This window comes from Salvelinus sp. IW2-2015, linkage group LG21 (assembly GCF_002910315.2).
Source record: "Salvelinus sp. IW2-2015 linkage group LG21, ASM291031v2, whole genome shotgun sequence".
In the NCBI taxonomy this organism is placed as follows: Eukaryota; Metazoa; Chordata; class Actinopteri; order Salmoniformes; family Salmonidae; genus Salvelinus; species Salvelinus sp. IW2-2015.
The window spans coordinates 5,794,332-5,812,928 of NC_036861.1; the positions used below are offsets into that span (position 1 = coordinate 5,794,332).

Consider the following 18,597-nt stretch of genomic DNA (forward strand, 5'->3'; position numbering starts at 1 on the left):
CTGTCTCGGAGCTCTACGGACAATTCCTTTGACCTCATGGCTTGGTTTTTGCTCTGACATGCACTGTCAACTGTGGGACCTTTTATTGACAGGTGTGTGCCTTTGTAGAAACATCTCAAGTATGATCAATGGAAACAAGATGCACCTGAGCTCAATTTCGAGTCTCATAGCAAAGGGTCTGAGTACTTATGTAAATAAGGTATTTCTGTTTTTTATTTGTAATACATTTGCTAACATTTCTAGAAACCTGTTTTCGATTTGTCATTATGGAGTATTGTGTGTAGATTGATGAGGACATTTTTTTATTCAATCCATTTTAGAATAAGGCTGTAAAGTAACAAAATGTGGAAAAAGTTAAGAGGTCTGAATACTTTACGAATGCACTGTATTTGCTTGCCGGTCTGTAAGTGGGTCTCGTGTCAAAGAATCTGAAGAGGCTGAATTTCCTTAGGCCTCAAGAATGAGTTCAAAAAAAAAAATATGTGATTGAAGTCATTCAAACCAAACCAAATCAAACATTGCTACAAAACACAAACAAATTCACTATAAACATTCAGAAAAGAGTGTTAAGGTGACAAGAGAACATGCTGCAATTTCACTCCGTGTGCACTCCAAAAGCATGTCAAAGACGCTCAGTGCCAATGCTGACAATGACTTTGATGTTTGGTTACATTTACATTATGTTAAACCTTCTTGGCTGTGAAAGCGGCCTTCGTATGTATCCATGTGGTATACCTCATTTGACCTTTCAACCCAATTTGACCGGTGTCCCCCCCCTCTCTCCTCCAGGACAACGGGGAGGATGCCCACAGGATCGCCCCCTCACCGGTGGTCCACGTGCGGGGGCTCTGTGAGTCAGTGGTGGAGGGGGACCTGGTGGAGGCCCTGGAGAAGTTTGGAAACATCTGGTAGGTGAAATTTCTTCTTGTCTGTTCTGCTTTGAGGGACAAGCGCCAATCCTTTGCCTCATTTCCATTACATGGATGCATGTGCATATGATTACTTGAAATGTACTATAGAACAGTAGTCCATTACATAACTGTATTCATAGTTCAGAGTGGCACTTAGTGTAAGTGAATTTTCACTTACCAGGAAGAGCCAACTACTATATGACTATGCATGCCAGTTAGTATTCTAATACTATTCTGCGTCTGAGCAGCTCACTGATTGAATGCATCAACAGAATGTATTGAGATGCATTTTTTTCCCCTGTGTGCAGTTTGATTGTTTTTCCTCCAACAAAGCCAGTGGGACTGGACTCTTTGCCCTTCTAGAATACAACTCCCTTTTTCTGGATTTTTATCTCCCATTAGCCATTTCTTCAGTGTTGAAAAATATATTTTTTTAATGCATTTAAATGCAATAACAATCTCCCGGTTATCATATTTCTCGTAGAACAAGGACCATTAAGGGCTTGGAAAACGTTTGCCATTTTAGGACCTGTATTTTTAGCTCATGTCTGTCCTCTAAATTGCCTGCTTTTATCATCAGACCACACATGTTTACCCAAGGGTATAACTGTTCAGGGGACAAACATGCGATATTTGTCTGGGGAAGCCTCATTTGGGGCACTCACACAACGGGGAATACACAGCAGAGGCTTATTTGCCTAGCCCCTTCGCGTTCACTTAGAGAATCTAGAAAGTTTTGATTTGAAGTTGAGGTGAATTTGGGTGGAATTTGGAAAAAGACTTTGACCCCGTAGACATACTCAAGATGCACGACTGAAATACAACGCGTCCGACGCAACGGTTGTGACACAAGGGAGAGTTCTTCTGCACAAAAGTATTGATACACACATCTTATGCGGACAAACTCTCCATTATATCACAAACGTAGCAGTTGTATCACAACCATCATGTCAAATGCGTTGTACATCAGTTTTACAACCAGAGTGTGTACGGGGCCAATATGCCTGTGATTATTGTAAATATCCCCCTGCCACCATCCATCCCAGTGTCACTTGATATTTCTGTAACTCGGGGGGTATTATGGGATGTGGATTTGATTGCAAGGACTTGACTTGTGCGCTGGTAGAGTATGTTCACCGGTGCTGTAGTCGGAATTGAAATCAGGCGAGGGTATTTTTAGGTTGGTGCAATATCGATATACTGTAGGTCCCTCCGAGTATGCCATAGGCAGACATATTGGGACACGGTGAACGTGAGCTGTGGCCTCAAGGACAGCATTCACATTAGAATGATGGGGAGCCTTTATTGTGCAATCAATGCTATTTATGAAGGTGGAGTGTGCTCTGTCTGCAATTTAAGTAGTGCATTATCATGCAGTGATAATATAGGGATGACCACCTGATAATATCTTATAATCATAATCATCCAAAACCAGCCATTCTTAGTAGATAATGTAAGATACTAGCGAGATGAATAGTTGTTGACTGTAAAATAAAGCATAACCAGGGGGACATTTTATTTTAACTTATGTTGAACTCTTTCTAGTTCAACAAAAATAGAACGCGTGGCCCTACCGAGCAAAAAGGCAGTAACTGCTCATAGTGTTAAACTGAGAACAAATGGCTTTTATTTACCTTGGTTTCACAGTAACTTTATGCAGCTACTGCTAACATGACCCCCATTTTCTCCAAAACACAATACAATAGAGGCAGGATATTGTCCATATGATTAAGCATGTATTTAATGTAGCAAAAAATCACGTTAACTCATTTTCGACCAAAAAAGGGTTTGGTTTCTATCTGGTGCCTTTCCACAAATGTTGAGTCACAAAGCAATGACTGTACCTCAGTGTGGTTTGGGGTTCTGTTAGACGAGACAAATCCTCATACGAGCATCTACTTTTATTTTACCGTCACTGCACGGAGTCTGTATAAGAAAAACATTGAGATATCTAACTAGGGAATTGAGGAGCTAAAATTGAATATGGGCCACTGAGTGACACACTGGCTAGGTCTTCAGTGTGTGGGGATGCTTACTGAGAAGTGAAAACATGGATTGTTGCTTGACACTCATCAAATGTCTGTGACATGACTGAAACAAGATTTGTTGATTGATTTATTGATTGACTGAATTTATTAGATCATTAAAAGTAGCAGGCTGCTCCAGCCGGAGCCATAATTACACACATAAAACATTATTGAGGATAAAACCACATTAAAGCCTTAAAGTTTTTTTCCATTGTGGTCCTCTTTGGCAGCAAGATGACAGGTTAGTTTCCAGGTAGTTTACACTATCACTGTTTTCGACAGATATTGCATGACAGTCTGATTTTTTTCGTCGACGAAACTCCCACAACAATCGTGTGCCTTATAACCACATTTCATGCTAAGTAGCTATCAACATTTCCTACATTTTGTCGGTCACCAGAGGTCAGCCTCGATGTTGCGGTGGGTTACTAATTGTGTCTTTGTCACTGGGTCTTCATTTGACAGCTACGTCATGATGATGCCGTTCAAGCGCCAGGCGCTGGTGGAGTTTGAAGCCATGGAGAGCGCCGACCAGTGCGTGACGTGCGGGGCCAACGAAGCGGTCTACATTGCCGGCCAGCAGGCCTTCTTCAACTACTCCACCAGTAAGAGGATCACGCGGCCAACTAACGCCGATGACCCCAGCAGTGGCAACAAAGTCCTGCTCCTCTCCATTCAGAACCCCCTCTATCCCATCACCACTGTAAGTTCATGAACTTCGTGCCAGTTCAGTGGTTGAGTTTACAATGTTGACAATATTTTTTAGTTCAGTATGGTTTAGTTGACGATTGTTTAGTTTACAATGGTTTAGCTTTCAATAGTTTAACTTACGGTAGTCAACCCGCTGGGCACAAGCTGGTTAAATCAATTTTTTATTTTATTTTTATTTTACCGTTATTTTACCAGGTAAGTTGACTGAGAACACGTTCTCATTTGCAGCAACAACCTGGGGAATAGTTACAGGGGAGAGGAGGGGGATGAATGAGCCAATTGTAAACTGGGGATTATTAGGTGACCATGATGGTTTGAGGGCCAGATTGGGAATTTAGCCAGGACACCGGGGTTAACACCCCTACTCTTACGATAAGTGCCATGGGATCTTTAATGACCTCAGAGAGTCAGGACACCCGTTTAACGTCCCATCCGAAAGACGGCACCCTACACAGGGCAGTGTCCCCAATCACTGCCCTGGGGCATTGGGATATTTTTTAGACCAGAGGAAAGAGTGCCTCCTACTGGCCCTCCAACACCACTTCCAGCAGCATCTGGTCTCCCATCCAGGGACTGACCAGGACCAACCCTGCTTAGCTTCAGCAGCAAGCCAGCAGTGGTATGCAGGGTGGTATGCTGCTGATCAATGTTGTTTCAATGTAATTTGTCAACATATTGTGATGTGGAATCTACGTGGAAAATACATTGGATTTGAAAAAAGTCATCAACTGTCATCAGCTGTTGTTTTGAGGGGTTACATTTCAACCACAGGATTACGTCATCATGGTAACCAATTTTCAACATAGACAAACCTTGTATAAAATATGTTGAATTTTTACCTGTCAACAACGTCAGATCTTCAACGTAATATCCACTAAAGGAAAAAAACAATAGGCTGGGCAGCTGCTCCTACTGGACAGTTGATCTGTCTACAGCTATTCCTTCTGTCCCATCCAGGTTTTTAACCAATCCCAGGTTAACATTAATATTTGTCACTGACTATTGCCATAATATAATAATATTATGGCCTTTTAGCAGATGCTTTCATCCAAAGCGACGTACAGTCAAGCCTGCATACATTTTACATGTGGATGGCCCAGGGAATCATACCCACAATCCTGCCGTTTCAAGCGCCATGCACTACCAACTGAGCCACACAGGACCACTTCATTGGCGCCGCATGTCACGGCCTGTCGGCACTCTCCATGGCTTCGAACGCCATCATCATGACATAGCTGTCAAAGGAAGAACCAGTGACAAAGGCACTTAGTAACCCACCGCAACATCGAGGCTGATCTCTGGTGACAGAGCAAATTTAGAAAATGTAGATAGCTAACTGGCATGAAATGTGGATATGGCTTCAGAGATTACATCTATAGAATACGGCACGCGACCGTCGTGCAAGTTTAGAGATTTTGTCTTTGCCAATGTCCTATCGTGAGAGTGATTGTTGAAATCTCACTGTTGCTATCGAAGTCATTCCAAAGGGTAGGTTCACAGAGCAAATGAAATGGAATCGTACTTTATCAATCGTTCTGTATATCATCAACGATGCTATTTAGCCCAGGATTCAACGAAAAATAGACAATACATATAGGCATAGGGTTTCAAGCTTTGGTTGATTTGAAATGGAGTCTACGAGTTAATACTGGATATGTTTGATTCACGACTCCATCTCAACCAAAAATAAAAGTTGAAGAATAGGATTAAATCAAATAAAACGGTATTTAAAAGTGAATTTAAAGTTTGATTTGATTTAGTCCTATTTTTGAACATATATTGGTTTGGTTGACATGGAGACGTGAATCCAACATATCAATTATTCATTTGTTGACAAACTGGAATTGTAGCCAAATTCAGTGGCACAGATATCCAAGCAGAAGATGCATCTCCTTCAAATGTTGATCATTGGTTGTGTTGACAACCAAACACAATTCAATATCACTTTTGCAATACGGTAAATAGCCTATTAACTTGTTAACAAATTATCATTTGGATTCACGTCTCCATTTAAACCAAAAATAAAAGTTAAAAGAGTAGGATTAAGCTAGTGGCCCAGATGGAACTATCCAAGCAATTGATACATATCCTTTAACTGTTGATATTTGGTTGCATTGTCAACCAAACACAATTCAATATTACCTTTGTAAGATAGTAAATAGCATAATGTTAAGGCTATTTTGCAAACTAATATAACAGTATTTATTCAACCTTAAAATGAGTAGCACATCCATGGCTACATTTTGAGGTTACTGTAACAATACATGCCTTCTCATGTAATCATAGAAAGCATTCAGGGTCGCAGATCTGTAGAAATCTTTGCAATTGCAATAATAATCTGCACAAAAACTCCAACGGCATCGATCCACCATGTACTTTAATGTAATCTCAGGTAACTACAATCCAGGTCATGTGGTTGTGCTATTAGATCAAGCACAGTGATAACACATTAAGTTGTGTTAAACTAAATATCTGACATTGTATTCCCATTTGAACTTTGTTGTGCTTTTAAATGGTTGAAGCACAGTGATAACACATTTAGGTGACAACTAAATCAAAAATCAGACATTGATTTTCCATTAGAATTTGGTTGTGCTTTAAGATGGTTGAAATCATAGTGATAACACATTGGGAATTAAACCAACTTTTGGCTGTCTTTTTGAGTGGGTGAAAATAGTTTGGAACCACATTGATCAACGTATCTACCAAATATTACCCAATTCTCCACGTTGAAATGACGTGGTGTGTCCAGTGGGAAGCTTGCAAGGATTTTGTTCACAATGGTTTAGTTTACGATGGTTTAATTTAAAATAGTTTATTTCACTATGGTTTGGCTTACAATGGTTTCAGTCTTAATCCATGAAAGGTTTGCTTATGATGGTTTAGCGAACAGTGGTTTAGTTTACGATGGTTTAATTTAAAATAGTTTATTTCACTATGGTTTCGCTAACGATGGTTTAGTTTATCATGGTTTAGTACACAATACCATGATTTAGCTTATGGTATTTTAGCTTACGATGGTTTAGCTCACGATGCAATGGTTAAGTTTGCGATAGTTCAGCAATGGTTTTGTTCACAATAGTTTACAATGTTTAAGTTCACAATGGTTTAACTTTACAATGGTGTTGCTTACAATGATTTAGTTTACGTTAACGCTTTAGCGTGGATTTCCTGAAAGCCTTGTAGCTAATGTGGCATGTTATTTATCTCGACAACCCAGCAGCTCAGCCGCAAAAGAGTAACGTAAAGTCTCAAATGTATGTTCAACTGACAGCCAATCTTCTATCCGCGAACAAATATACTCAAAAGAAGCAAGAAGAAATTAGTTTCTACTTGTGGTGTCGGTCTGGATCATCTAGAAAAAAATACCACACGAACACCTAAGCTTTCAGGAAGCTGTTACTTATTGTTGTGATCATTGCGGCATTAGTCCGAACCCAGTCCTTGCTTTTCTGTCTTCTAGGATGTTCTGTACACAGTCTGCAATCCCATAGGCAACGTGCWGCGCATTGTCATCTTCAAACGCAATGGAATCCAGGCCATGGTGGAATATCCTTTCTGGAGTCAAGCTGGGCTACTGCGGGCGTGTGTGTCCGTGCATGCACGGGTGGGTTTGTGCCCAAGGATGCGCGTAGAGTGGATGCATGTGCATGTGTATTGATTCAAGAGTATGTCTGTATGAGTGATTTTGCGTAAGTGTCTGTGTATGTCTCCCTGTGGGTTTGTACGAGTATGCACACCTGCATCAGTATGTCATTTTGGAGTGGGGAAACAAGCTGTCAGTCAGTGCTGGCCCCACACAGAAACACACACACACACACACACACACACACACACCACACACACCACACACACACACACACACACACACACACACACACACACACACACACACACACACACACACACACACACACACACACACACACGCAAACAGACTCAGGCTGTAAAAAGCTCCAGAGTAGAGGAGCAGAGCCCACTCCACTCCACTCGACCGGGTCCTCGAGAGCACTGAATCAGCACAGCAGCATTCCAGCGGACGAGATGGGCCTTCATCAAATATGGATGCCGGTCTCTCGGCATCACACACACACATCCTGGCACACACACACTTCGCATGTATAAACACCTGACAGCGCTCGCTATATGTCGGAAGCAGTGTGTGTGTGGTGTGTGTGTGTGTGTGTGTGTGTGTGTGTTGTGTGTGTGTGTGTGTGTGTGTGTGTGTGTTGTGTGTGTGTGTGTGTGTGTGTGTGTGTGTGTGTGGTGTGTGTGGTGTGTGTGTGTGTGTGTGTGGTGTGTGTCTTATGGTTTGCACACCTCCAGTATGTGTAAGTGGGTTAGAGGCCATATTTCAACACACTTGTCATTATGCAAGCCTTATATCAGATTTGAACAACCTATGTAATAATTAGCATGTCGTAGGCCAGTCAGTGCATGCAGTTCTGGAGTGTGAACCACATTTGTGTTCAGTTTTTTGTATCTTCTTGGGAAAAATGATCAACAATGGGAGGTACTTTTTAACTGATATACTGAAGTACTGATATTGTTCCCTTATCTATAATCACATTGTAACGCAATGGGCAGCTGTTTATATTTACTGTCTGGCATTCTAAGACATTTCACTTTGTCTCCAAGTTGGCTCGTTATGTGGATCGTGTACAGCTGTCAGTCAAGAGTTTCTTGCTAATGGTACCACTAGGAGCAGAGATTGGCCAGTGGGAATTCAAGAGACAAGGGATTGTTGTCACTGTTGTTTCAGGTTTGGGTTTTATGGGAGATGGATGCTTAAAACCCCTGTTTTATTGCCACTGGGACGTGGTTGCCGCGGAAAATGGAGGTTTCTAAGGCGCTCTGTGTTTGATCTGATCTGTGTGTGTGTTCCAATGGGCGTACCATCACATACTGTATTTTAGCATATAATATTTGAAGACATAGGCTCAACAAGTGAGAAATAGAAAGACAATTTGGCCCACCTCAATTAGATTTCAATTCAATTATATTAACACAGACATTTTGGACCTTTTTAGGTTTTTATAGTGCACTTGACTTTTACTACCGAATTTGCATAACGATCTACTCGTCTGCAAGCTGGAACCAGAGCAGCTTGAAAAGACGTCATGATGTTAGAGGCTACAGTCACTTTGGAGTGGCTGTAATCAGCACAGTCACTGCCAGTAAGGTTATAGAATAGGGCCTTGTTCAAATACTCTTAAAAGGAATCCTTCCTTCCTATCTTCTTCAACTAATTACTGATCTGACATGAAGGGATTGATGTAAGCAAGCTTTCCATTGTAATTGCACCAATTATGCCATGTCAGATGAGGGATTACTTACAAGGAAGCGAACGAGGAGAATGTATTTTTAGGAGGATTCGAACAGGGCCCTATTCTATAAACTAATCTGCCATTGCTGAGCTGATTACAGCTTCTCTGAAGCAGAACTACGTTGGGCTGAGTGACCCAAGAGTATGCGAACAGCCTTAGTCGTCTGCAGGGTGGCTTGTGGTTCTTTCCCCGTCTCCTATGTTATTGCCTTCTGGTCATTGTGATTATACACTGATCTATTCTGTTTGCCACACAATGTTTTGAATTCCACTGAGATCCTCCCGGTTGCTCTTCCTTAATGGTGTCGCCACGTTCGAAACTGTCAAAAACGCCCAGAAGGCGAAATCGGCTCTCAACGGAGCAGACATATACGCCGGCAGCTGCACCCTGAAGATCGAATACGCTCGGGTAAACACACACACTCACAAACCCACATACACACACAGTGCTCACACACACTCCACCAGGATCCCTGTGGACCCCTAACACACATGCAGCGGTGCTCTGCTCTCTCTCCCCATGCAGCCCACTCGACTCAACGTCCTCCGCAACGACAATGATAGCTGGGACTACACCAAGCCCTTTCTCGTCAGGCGAGGTACGATATCCTTCCTTCTCTGCTGAATCTCTTCCTGTACTAGGGTCGTATTCATTAGGTAGCAAACTGAAGAAAACAGACTGGAACAAGGGGAGACTACCTGGACTTGTCTAATAAGAAACGGTGATTTTAGTTCTCTGTTGCAAAACGTTTTAAACCATCCTCCGTTGCATGCTCTAATGAATACATTTGTGTGTGCGTTGTGTGTGTCACTTCTGTTTTACAAAGAGCTGATATTAAAATATGGTGAGCAGAGCAACCCTCAAATCTGTAGCCGTGGTTGTCAAACCATTTCAAAACCCTTTCAACCTTCACACTCCTACAGACGCATGATCAGTTGAGTTCCGCCATTGTGGTTTTACATTCGCTCCTTAAAAATCGGCCATGAATCTCATTTTGCCAGTTCGTCTGTTGTTTTCTCTCCAACATTTAGGCCTCAGTCTTTGTCCCTGCCTAGTCTTCTTCATTTCCTAACTAAAATGAGTCAAATAGCCTCTCTGTTAAAAAAAATATTTGTTTTCTTTCAGTCATTCGCACTTGTTCCATCAGAGAACCTTGGTAACATACATATCCTTTTGTTTTACGTATTAATTGCCAATAGAAATGTCAGATTTAGCTGTTTACCACTTCCTGTGCTTATAGTGCTGTAGCTTCCTGTTGCTTTAGCGCCCCCTACTGCTCAGTGCTGCAGGTCAGAGTGGGTACGGCCCAGTCGCCAGTGTCTAGTACAGGGTTTCCCAAACTCATCATCAAGCTTTGATTATTTGAATCAGCTGTGTAGTGCTAGGGCAAAAAAACGAAACGTACACCTAGGGGGGCCAGGACCGAGTTTGGGAAACCCTGGTCTAGTAGTACCTTCACTTTCTAATCACAAATGGTATTTTATCCACTAACCCCAACGTTATCTCATCCAGATATCAAATCAAATGTTATTAGTCACACGCACCGAATACAACGGGTGTAGACCTTACATGCAGATGTGTTTACGTACTTAGTTAGGAAGAGAGACATCTGATCGTGTATACATGCTCTAAAGAAGCAAATAAATATTTTATTGCAACCAATCAATCACATTTATTTTATGAAGCCCTTTTTACATCAGCAGTTGTCACAAAGTGCTGTACAGAAACCCAGCCTAGAACTCCAAACAGCAACCAATGCAGATGTAGAAGCACAGTGGCTAGGAAAAACTCCCTAGAAAGGTAGGAACCGAGGAAGGAACCGAGAGAGGAATAGGCTCTGAGGGGTGGCCAGTCCTCATCTGCCTGTGCCGTGTGGAGATTATAACAGTACATGGTCATTTAGGCCAGATCGTTCTTCCAGACGTTCATAGATGACCAACGGGGTCAATAGTTTAACACCTCAGGAGTAAATGTCAGTTGGCTTTTCATAGTCAAGAAAGGATTCAATTATCTGTGAAAACAGATAAAAACAGATATATTCATGAGTGGCACGTTTCGTCACAATATTGTTTTGAATGTTCCTTTTAGGACTGGTGCCCAGCAGAGCATTCTACTCAATGCAGTGTCAATGGACGCTGATGAAGATTTAGTCTAAAGTACATTACTATGGCTTTGAAACCCAATGACATTTCAAAAGGAGGCAAATCATTTTCAGGACAAGCTTTTGTCATCATTGTGATGTCGCCAGATTTACTTTCGATACAGTATAACTTTAGATTGAGGGGAGAGCACTGACATTTTAGCTAGCTAACGTTAGCATTGCTAGCTATTTCTGGCACATTTTTATAGCTGATGACAAAATTGCCATCTCTCTAAAACAAACTTGACAACAATGATGGCAAAGTCGTTTTCTACAAATGATTTGTCTACTTCAGCAATGTCATCGTATTTCCAGGCCACTATAATGTACATTTGATTAAACAGTCATTAGCACCAGTTCCGAAAGATTAACAATCAGACATCAATATGCTGCAGCATCTGTAGAACGTTCGTTGATAACAATGGCAACGGTGCGGACTGAGTGATAGAGGTGCAACCCATGAATATGCCTCCACTTCTATCAGTTTGTCCTTGAATAAATCTTTATGGAAACATTGGATGGTTTTATCTAATGCAGCAAGTCTTTGAAAAATGAAAACATTCATCCTTTTGCCATGGCCATGGTAGCCTACATTGCATGGTACAAATGCCGACACAAAATATTGAAATACAATGAGCAAGCTCATGCCCTTGGATTTGTCAGTGTTGAGTAGGTCCAGAGAATAAAGCAACATCGATGAAAGGGCTATTGCTAATCCCCCCACCTCCACGCCCCTTTTAATCTTTCATTTGGTCATCTATCTATTTTACGACTCAATCGGTGAAAGCATAATAGAATCTGATAATAACAGACCTTGACTTTGCTGAGCCTATTCCCCTGTCCCTTCGCTGAGCCCACACCAATGAATCAATGCATATTAATTTGAAATACAGTTATACAGTGCATTCGGGAAATATTCTGACCCCTTCCCTTTTTCCACATTTCGTTACGTTACAGCCTTATACTAAAATTGATTAAATCGTTTTTCATTCTCCGCAATCTACGCACAATACCCCATAATGACGAAGCGAAAACAGGTCTTTAGACATTTTTGCACATAAATAAAAAACAGAAATACCTTATTTAAATAAGTATTCAGACCCTTTGCTATGAGACTCGAAATTGAGCTCAGGTGCATCCTGTTTCCATTGATCATCCTTGAGATGTTTCGACAACTTGAATAGAGTCCACCTGTGGTACATTTAATTGATTGGACATGGCTTGGGAGGCAGACACCCGTCTATAGGGTGTCCCACAGTTGACAGTGCATGTCAGAGCTAAAACCAAGCCGTGAGGTCGAGGGAATTGTCGGTAGAGACAGGATTGTGTCGAGGCACAGATCTGGGGAACGGTAGCATTGTCTGCAGCATTGAAGGTCACCAAGAACACAGTGGCCTCCATCATTCTTAAATGGAAGAAGTTTGGAACCACCAAGACTATAGCTGGCCACCTGGCCAAACTGAGCAAACGGGGAGAAGGGCCTTGGTCAGGAAGGTGACCAAGAACCCGATGGTCACTCTGACAGAGCTCAAGAGTTCCTTTGTGGAGATGAGAGAACGTTCCAGATGGACAACCATCTCCGCAGCACTCCACCAATCAGGCCTTTATGGTAGAGTGGTCAGATGGAAGCCCCTCCTCAGTAAAAGGCACATGACAGCCCACTTGGAGTTTTCCAAAAGGAACCTAGGACTCTCAGACCATGAGAAACAAGATTCTCTGGTCTGATGAAACCAAGATTGAACCCTTTGTCCTGAATGCCAAGTGTCACGTCTGGAGGAAACCTGGCACCATCCCTACAATGAAGCATGTTGGTGGCAGCATCATGCTGTTGGGATGTTTTTCAGCGGTAGGGACCGGGAGACTAGTCGGGATCGAGGGAAAGATGAATGGAGCAAAGTACAGAGAGATCCTTGATGAAAACCTGCTCCAGAGCGCTCAGGACCTCAGACTGGGGTGAAGATTCACCTTCCCACAGGACAACAACCATACGCACACAGCCACGACAAAGCAGGAGTGGCTTTGTGACAAGTCTCTGAATGTCCTTGTGGCCCAGCCAAAGACTGGACTTCAACCTGATCGAACACCTCTGGAGAGACCTGAAAATAGCTGTGCAGCGACGCTCCCCATCCAACCTAACAGAGCTTGAGAGGATCTGCAGAGAAGAATGGGAGAAACTCCCCAAATACAGGTGTGCCAAGCTTGTAGCATCATACCCAAGAAGACTTGAGGCTGTAATCGCTGCCAAAGGTACTTCAACAAAGTACTGAGTAAAGGATCTGAATACTTATTCAATTTGCAAAATGTTCTAAAAAAACATTTTTTTCTTTGTCATAATGGGGTATTGTGTGTAGATTGATTATTTTTAAATACATTTTAGAATAAGGCTGTAACGTAAAAAAATGTGGAAAAAGTCAAGGGGTCTGAATACTTTCCGAATGCACTGTACAATAGTGTTGTCCCCACACCAAATATTATAACATTACAATGCTCAATAAAAGAGAACCCGTGGTCTCTGAATTTGAAACTCTCGTGTACTGGGGATGCTTTAACAATATGAGGTGCCATAGATAGACTACAGCCCATAATCATATTCATATAAATGGGAGCATGGTTTTTAACCAAGCAGAAAGCCTGCCTTGTGTGACTTGGGCTTGATTAAACATCCGTTGGACGGTGTGATTGACATGCCAGTCCCGATTCCCATTCTCTCTCCACAAATGGAGGGTAAACAGTGTCTTATCACCCACAAGCCAGGGCTGCTTTCCAATCGATCGCCTTGCCGTATATTGGATTTGAAGGTCTGTTTGACTTTGACGGCGTCAAGGACTTTTTGCCGTGGAGTTGAAGATGTGTGGTCAGCTTCCAATTGTTTCTATTGACCGGAGGAAGGAGACGGAGAAGCAACTAGAAAAAGAGCAAGAGGCTGAAAATGAAATGCTGACATTAAAAACAGCTGAATGATAATGGATTGGAAGCTCTTTAGTGCAAACAGAGAGAAATTAAAATAGACAGCGAAATTAAGAAATTAAAACAGCACCACACAAGCCTCTTGAGCCACAGACGGTACATTTAAATCCTAATCAGCTTGCATTTTGGGGAAATTGAAATGCTATATTCGCACTTGAGGCCCTTAACATATCCGATGCTCTTCAAAAAGGATTGTTCGGCGTATACTATACAGTAGCTTATTATACAAAACATAGAGAAGGACAGCGTGTAAAGAGATGTAATTCTTCTCATCAGAATCAAATAGTAGTTTATGGATGTTGTCTTTCAAACCTCTTGTTCGTTCTTTTGAGTACATTGCCTCGAAGGTACTCAAGAACATTGCCTCAAAAAAAAAAAGTTTCGCGGTATAATTTTTGCCGCTCTATCGTTTTATTTATTTATTGATCCCCTATGTACTGCCAGGTTTATGTGGGCAGATACAATTTCCATAGATTTATCCCAACTACTGGGATGACGTCATTGTCAGAGGCCTCTCTCTCTCTCTCTCTCTCTCTCTCTCTCTCTCTCTCTCTCTCTCTCTCAGAGGAGACTGCGGGAGAGAGTGGAGGAGGGCGGAGACGAGAGCGAGAGAAAGAGGAGAGAAGAGATGCGGTGAGGAAGAGAGAGAGAGAAGCTGAGGAGGGACGAGAGCAGAGCGAGGAAGCGAGAGAAGAGAGAGAGAGAGTAGAGACGGGCGGGAGGAAGAGAGAGAGAGACTGCGCGGCAGAGAGAGGAGAAGGAGCAGAGAGGAGGAGAGAGGACGAGAGAGAGAGAGAGAAAGAAACAGAGAGGAGCAGAGAGAGACTGCGGGAGCGAGTAGAGCGAGACGAGAAGCGAGAGAGAGAGAGAGGGAGGAAAGAGCCAGAGACTCGCCGGCCCGCGGCGAGACGACGGAGGAGGGCGAGACGAGCACGAGCGGAAGACGAGCAGAGAGGACGAGACAGAAGAGCAGGGGCGGAGGAAGAGAGAGCACTGCGGCGGAGAGAGTGAGGGCAGGCGCGAGAGAGAAGAGAGAGAAAGAGGAGAAAGCCAGAGGAGCAGAGACGAGAGAGAGCAGAGAGGAGAGAGACGAGAGAGACGAGAAGGAGAGAGAGAGAGCAGAGCAATGAACAGCGCAGGGGGGAGGCAACACGCACGCAGAGAGCCTGACGGGACGAGAGTGAAGGAGGGGAAGAGAGAGAGCGACGAGCAGAGAGAGACGCGAGAGAGGGGCGTCAGGAAGAAGACGAGCGACTCCGGGGAGACGAGTGAGGCAGGGGAAGAGCGAGAGAGTGCACGCAGAGACAAGAACAGAGAGGCAAGAGAGAGAGAGAGAGCAACGACAGACGAACGAGTACCAGAGCAAGAGAGAGAGAGATGAGAGAGACAGAGGAGGGAGCGCGACGAAGACGAGGATGTCTGAGACACACACAGAACATAGCAAGTAACGAAATGTCCATGAAACCTACCTCTACCACTCCGATGTTACACGCCAGGCAGGAAATAAAGATAAGAGAAAGACCCGCGCTCAAACCAAAAAAAGCCTTAAAAGGGGGTGCCTTATGTGTTCAAGCAGAGACATTGAATACGACAGCCATCCTGCTGCCGACAAGACTAAGAACGCACTATGAGAAGGAACTGAAATTGATGAGAATGTTTGAAGAAGTAGAAGCAGAGAGCCTGTAATTGTAACTTTGCAGAATTCAAGATGTTATGATAACTTGGCCTTCCTGACAATTGCAAGCGTCTGACTTTCCCTTTCATTTATCCAAACACTTAGCTCTCTTCTGTACGTCAGTCTAAGTCACTTACCCTTTTATGAAGAACAGTTCGACCTCTTAATGTTTTCTATCACCTGGTAGACCGCACATACACCTCAGATGTAAAAACATGCTCAATCCAACTATCCGAAATTGAGTTGAATGTCTGTCCCACCCAAATGCCATATAGATATTCAACAGGTAGACCGGGTAAAAAGAAGATTGTTGGTTAAGGATTCTAACGATCCGACTAGATGATTACGTGTCTCTCTCGTGGTCCAGGAGAGCTTTACATTGTTTATCAAATATTAATGTATACTTAACGTTGCTATTCGTCTCTTTGGTACAGGTCGGGTGGATATACCAATTCTTCTAGGAACCATTATTATTTATGCCTTGTTTTTGAGGCCAAAATGTCATTTCAATCGTTAAGTACACAAGGACAACTCATAACAGACCTATGTTCGAGTCAAGTATAGGTCAAAACAACCCTCTGTTCATTCCATACGGGATTATGGAAAAATACATGCACCAGGGACCAATTTGATCAGTAAACTATCTAGATTCTGACTTGGAAGATTACTCTTATCTTTTCAAATTAACAACGCGCTGTATACTCTCTTGACTTCTCTCACTGGTTTTTCTTAAAGGTAGTATCATCACAGCATTTATTACTTTGATAGTTAAACCTACGTTTTCACCTTAAATCCCAATTCTCCTCATACCATTCACCCTAATCTCCCCAGCTTACAATTCACATTCCCCCACTTCCTCTTCCTTTACTAATCCCGAATTTTGCTGTAATTTTCATCACTTACCTTAAAAATAATAAAATATATTTTTTAATCACAATTACAAAACCTTCCTTTTCCTAATTTCCTAATTTACCTATCAATGACCCGGCTGAAATCCTAAAAATAAGGCCGGCTATCTGAAGGACACGAGTCATTCTATAGTGGCCTATCATTAATTATCCGTTAAAGCGGCCTCAAGCACTAGTGTCGACAATATACTAACTAAACGAAAGCGATTATTTTAATTATTTAAACAAAATAGAAGCAATGACATGAGTATTTGGAGAGGATAACTCTAAATAATATGATTAACAATGAACCCCTATGTGATCCTCGATGGATACACACATTGAAGGACTTGCAAGTGTTCTGGTGGTCTGTTCATTACAGTTTCTTCATACAAGATTCAATAGTCTAGTCCCTACTCTAAAATATAAACACTATTTTCTCTCTGTCTTAGCCACATAAAAGAGCTTCCAAGTCCAAAACATACTCTCTAATACAATCATTAACTATTTAAAGACAACAAAATTATATCTACATGACATTCTTTCATAGTTTTTAATGTATTACAAATGTACATAACATTCTTACTAACTAGCAAATTAATACAGAGTCACCTTCTTTGATAGACTACATATTATTATCTATACGTTGCCCCTCTCACACTTACTTCATTCAACACAACACAACAATATCTTCTTTCGTGTCTTTATTACATTTACCACTCTCTCCGTTTACATCTTTCTATTATCTCGCCATCATTATGATCCTTTCATAATGGACTCTCTTCAGTCAAAGTAACTGCTACCCCTTTTAACCACTACTAAAAGTAAAAAGTACAGTTAAACCAGCCACCCACTTCATCCTAATCCCTTGTTTTAACAACACCTTCATTTCACCAATCTCTCATTCAGAAAACTAACCACATATCTATTTAAAAAAACATTCACAGAATATTTCTAGGGCTAGTTAATCATATTCACACAATACCATCTCTAGAGCAAATAACAAATTGATAACTTGAAAACAATATCGTATACCAGTTATACTATAGCAAATTTAGGACAAGCCAGAGCTAATTGTTCACACCATAGCTAATTAAATTTATCAGGTTTAAAGTTATTGTCTCAAATTCTCTCGCTCCTACGAGCATTCAAACCACTAGCAGATACTTAATCTTACTACTTCTTCTCCCATGAGCAATTCTGCTAAGCACCCCTTAGTACGCACAATACAATTTACCAACAGGTTACATACGTACTAGGTGAGAAGTAATATGTAAGGAAAGTAGAACTCTCATTAAGTTCGGGTCATATGTTGAATTATAAGGCTCTGGGAGCTGGGCAGTACTGGTAAATCGCATATTACCTTATATCAACCCCATACATAGCTGTGGCTCCTATCTGTAACAAGCTTTGGTCGCGCTGTGAAAACTTATGTACTAAAAAAGAATGGGAATACAGTATTCTGTGTCCCCCAGGGAAAGCACGACTTCCTACCCATCTTCCTGTGTTGCATCCTCGAGAACGAGAGTTCTTAATATTTACATCCTACTGTAGACAAGAAGTTCGATAGAACCACAACAACGGATTTTCTAGGCACACACGCTCTCATATATATTCACCCTGAAATAACAGGTTCTATATTGACAATTTTGTTCATGACAAGAACCCTGGGTTTCTGATCAGAGCAACCACTACAAAACGGTTCTATAAGAACTTTAGAGTTCAATATACCACGAAGCAATAATAACACCATTTAAGGAGTCCTACTCGACACGAAGCTTTTTTCTAAGACGTGCACTCGATGGGGTCCCTCAGCTATTCCAATGTATTCCAATTGGACTCTCCTAATGTCAAAGTCAAACAGACATTCAAATCCAATCATAAACGGCAAGGCGATCGATTGGTATAAAATTAAAGTCAGCCTGGCTTGTGGGTGATAAAGCAGACACATA

General features: G+C 42.0%; 1 protein-coding gene across 1 annotated transcript in view; it reads left to right on the plus strand.

Moving 5' to 3' along the window:
- Positions 1-793: 793 nt before the first annotated feature.
- Positions 794-18,597, plus strand: part of LOC111982281 (heterogeneous nuclear ribonucleoprotein L-like) — a 34,902-nt gene continuing 17,098 nt past the window's right edge. The window contains exons 1-8 of the mRNA XM_070433845.1: positions 794-908; positions 3,404-3,641; positions 7,113-7,198; positions 9,288-9,384; positions 9,502-9,564; positions 10,773-10,806; positions 12,333-12,365; positions 14,177-14,179. Coding sequence (XP_070289946.1) covers positions 3,411-3,641; positions 7,113-7,198; positions 9,288-9,384; positions 9,502-9,564; positions 10,773-10,806; positions 12,333-12,365; positions 14,177-14,179 — 547 coding nt within the window. The 5' untranslated portion in view covers positions 794-908; positions 3,404-3,410. The remainder of the gene's footprint in view (positions 909-3,403; positions 3,642-7,112; positions 7,199-9,287; positions 9,385-9,501; positions 9,565-10,772; positions 10,807-12,332; positions 12,366-14,176; positions 14,180-18,597) is intronic.